General features: G+C 31.1%; 1 protein-coding gene across 1 annotated transcript in view; it reads left to right on the top strand.

Moving 5' to 3' along the window:
• Positions 1–576, top strand: part of LOC107606859 (axial regulator YABBY 1-like) — a 2,743-nt gene extending 2,167 nt beyond the window's left edge. The window contains exon 5 of the mRNA XM_021121226.1: positions 127–576. Within this exon, the coding sequence (XP_020976885.1) occupies positions 127–198 (72 nt within the window). The 3' untranslated portion in view covers positions 199–576. The remainder of the gene's footprint in view (positions 1–126) is intronic.

Below are 4,102 nucleotides of genomic sequence, written 5' to 3'. Positions count from 1 at the left end.
TATTTTTTTATTAATAGCCATATTATATATACACCTATAATAATGATTGATTTAGAATAGTTGAACAGTTTTATGTGAATTTTATTGTCAACGTGTCTATTAATATTTTGTTTTGTTTTGTTTCAGGAAGGAGAAGAGGTCCTGATGAAAGATGCTGGGTTTTATGCTTCGGCTAATGTTGGTGTTTCACCCTACTGATTCAGCTAGCTATAGCACTATGATGTGACTTTTCTCTTTCAAGTAAATGCAAAAGTGAAAATTCTCCGATGGAATCCATCATCAACGTAACCCTTTCAAGTTCATTGGCGGAACTTTGATTCCTTTAGGTTATATATGTATGCACCTATTATTGTAGCTGATAATGATGATGATGATGATGGTGGTTTATGTTGATAAGTTGATAACTAAGGACTAAGCTAGTTAGTACTAGCTCTTTTGGAATTGTTTCATGCCTGTTGTTCGTAGTAGACCTTGTTATTATTAACCTTTTAATTATGTTATTTAGTACTAGCTCCTTTGGAATTGTTATTTAATGTTCTAGTGTATCTGATAATAAATTATTATGAGTTGAGTCAATCTTTTTCGATTAATATTCGTTAATTTTTTAAAAATAATTTTTATCTTAAAAAATAAATATTATAAAGTTAATATTAATTAACTAAAAATTAACTTTTTATAATTTTTCAATTATTACCTACCATTATGCTATACTTAGCTATCAATAACTAGGCATAATTTTTTATTATTATTCTATGGTTAATTAGTAATTTTTAACTTCCTAAAAAAAAAAAAAATTAAAGAGCTGTCTCACCTTTACAACGAAAAGCAGAAATGTCTTATAACCAAATTAATATAAACATGTGGATCTTTACTCATTTTCATTACATGAATACATATATCTATCTCATAATTAATATTATTTCGTACTTCAAACGAGATTCATATGTAGATATAGGAATATGCTAAACATAACTAACATTAAATTAGCCCGGAAAGAAAAATGTTTGTATGCATGCTATTTAAGGATGAAAAATGCTTAATGCCTACGTACATGGATTTTGTTTTGGTCTATGTACGGTTAGGTATAGCTTTTGTGTTTTGATTCCATATTGGCATGTTTTACTTATCATTTTCTTTCAATAGGATAATAATTCCATGCCCTAGAAAAGCTGATGAGTCATCTTTGTTCTCCGCATTTAACGACCAAAAGTCTATGTGTGACACAAGCTGTTTCAGGAATTTTTACCTTGATGTCAAAAAGAAGGCTTTTTGATTACCAAAATTAGGAACACACATATCTTGTCATTGAAAAACTTAATCTCAAAATTTTCTTTATTAGGCACATTGGTGATTGAGATGTTAATGCTATAGCAGCAACTTCCTAATTTGACTGCGCTAGTTACACATTGGTCATAGATGATTAGTCACATTGTGTACGTTTAAGGTAAGGTTCTAAAAATCGAACCATCAATTATTCTAGTTAGTAGTAGTTTATCGATTTAGAGATTTAATTAATTTAACTATAATTTAATTAAAATAATTAAATTATAATAAAATAATATATAAAATTATAAATAAATACACAAAAATATAATTATATTTTCTAATATAAATTTTAAAAATATAAAAATTAAAAATAGGATATCAACTGAAGTCTTGTAATAATTTCATATAAACAAAAATGAAAAAAGTAAAAAAAAAAGTAAATATTCAAATATTAATGGTCAACATTAAAGTTTATAATCAATAATCATCAAAATCCGAAAAACGTTGCTCGAGATTTGATTTATTGAGATTATATTCACCTTCATTTTCATTTTTATCGTCTTGACCAGAAAAATAAAAAAATACAGTATAAAGTATATTATTACCATCACTTTGATGAATATAAACATCAATATCTTTTAACTAAATATGTGTTACATATGTTAAAATTAAAATCATTCTAATAAATTAAAATATTTAAAAGCAAACTATAATACTCACAAGTTTTTAATATTACTAGAAAGATAAAGATTTTACTCGGTAACTTTTTTTCTAACTCAAAAATCAATTAAATTGATGTTTTTATAATCATTTAGATCAAATTATACATTTTTTTCCTTTTTCTTACTTAAAAAGTTAAATACCTCATAATAAATTGATAAGTTTGAAAACTCCAAATTAATTTGATGATGATCAAACATTATTAAAATAATTAATTATAAAATTATTAATTTGATTTTTGAATCACATATGTTGATTAATAAATTTTCTTACTTGCATATTTTTGTCATTGGGCTAAAAGAAACATAAGCCCAATATGTTGATAACTTCCAAGCCTTGTGAAATATTGCTATTCATGATGTGGCTGAGTTTTATGTCAATTGGGTTAGAAAATTATTGTGCAAGCCCAAAATAAAATCTTTGTTGCAAGACCAAAGTTTGGTCTAAAACTAAAATTGGAAGAAAGCAAAGTTTCATGCTTCCCGCGGTTACATTATCCCACTAAAGAATGGGTTTCAAAATTCATTTAATTGTGTTTAATTGCCTTCGTAACTGGAAAGAGAAAGTTTGAAATTAATTTGATGGCATTAATTGCTTTACACGTTACTAGGCATGGGGAGTGTAAAATTAACTCATTTTAATTTCCTTTCTTAATTCCATTGAATGCTTTTCTTTCTTCTCTCTCTTCTCTCTCTTTTTCGGTCATGTCACAGGAAAGAAGAAGAAGTAAGCCATCAGAGGGAAGGTATAGAGCAGTGAAGCTATGGGCAAGAAAAGAGCTAAGGTGATGATGTCCTTAGCAAAAAAAAAAAAAAAAAAGATTCAAGTTTTGGCGTGGCTGAGATCTTTGCCACTTATGGTAAGAAGTGGTGAAGAAGTCTCAAGATCTCCATACCTAGAAATGGAAGCAATCCAATTCGGTCAGAGAAGAAGATCCCTGGAGTATGGCTCGTCTCTACTTTTGTTCATCCAACACAGGAGGTAGCTACTGTAACTATGTGGGGAAGAAGCAGAAGATAGAGCAGATGGAGCTGTCAAAGATTGAGGGTTCATTAAGGGTCAGGAATCCTTCTTGGGGACCAAGTCAAGATGGAAGGCTCAGATTGATGAAGTATGATGAGATGGGATGAGGAAAAGGTAATTGCATGTTGGTTTTTGCATACGGTTCCCTCTCTTCTCTCTTTGACCGAACCGGTTTTGTTATTGAAGAAGAAGGAGATTAGCTCGGTTGAACCGTTTCAACCTTTTGAGGCTTCCCCTTCTATAATAAGGGTGAACAGCCAAGGCTTGAAGCAAGGAGAAAAGAGTGAAAGCACAGAGTTCTCATAGCTACCCAAGCTAACAGAAGTTCTTCTCCTTCAATGTGTTTCATATTGTATTTTTCTGTTTAGTTTTGTCTGTCTTGAGTCTCATGGTGAAAAAGGCAAACAGTGTGAGGTTTGTAAGAAAGAGCCAGTGAGCAAAAAAAGGCAGAGGATACAAAATAAAAAAAAAGTCATAGGTGTCTTAGAGGTCCTTTGTACATCTATGTGTTGTGTATCATATTCTGTGGAAATCCCCTTGCAAGTTGGGTTAGCACTTAGCAGTTGAAAGCTTGGTAGGTGACAAAGTCAAGTTCAGGATTGTGATAGATTCTAGACTTGTCCCAGATAGGAAGGGTAGTTCCTAGGGAGAATTGGTGTCTGTAATCAAGATGATTATAGTGAAATTCCATCATTGTTGTGATGGAGACTGGATGTAGGCTGCATTGTACTTGGCAACTGAACCAGGATACTTCTTGGTGTGATTCTCTCTTTCTCTCCTACTCCATTTCAGTTTCTGTTGCTAAGGAGACAAAATTGAAAATTATCTCCTGACTGGGTACGAGACAAAAAAAAATATCTCGTGTCTGGTTATGAGACAAAACGCAGAAAAATCTCCTAAAGCATTTTAAAAGGAAGCAAGAGTTACTCAGCAAAAAGGAGCTAAGATTCAACTCCCCCTTCTCTTAGCCACTGATAAACCATCAATTGGTATCAGAACTTGGTCTTAAAGAGATCAAGCTTTGAAGCTTGGAGAAAAGATCCTGATGGAAGAAAATAGTGGCTCAAACCTGGTAGCCTACACTCTGACAGAA

This window comes from Arachis ipaensis, chromosome B01 (assembly GCF_000816755.2).
Source record: "Arachis ipaensis cultivar K30076 chromosome B01, Araip1.1, whole genome shotgun sequence".
NCBI classification, from domain to species: Eukaryota; Viridiplantae; Streptophyta; class Magnoliopsida; order Fabales; family Fabaceae; genus Arachis; species Arachis ipaensis.
The sequence above is the reverse complement of the archived record's forward strand: the minus strand, read 5'-3'. Positions and strand labels throughout refer to the sequence as shown.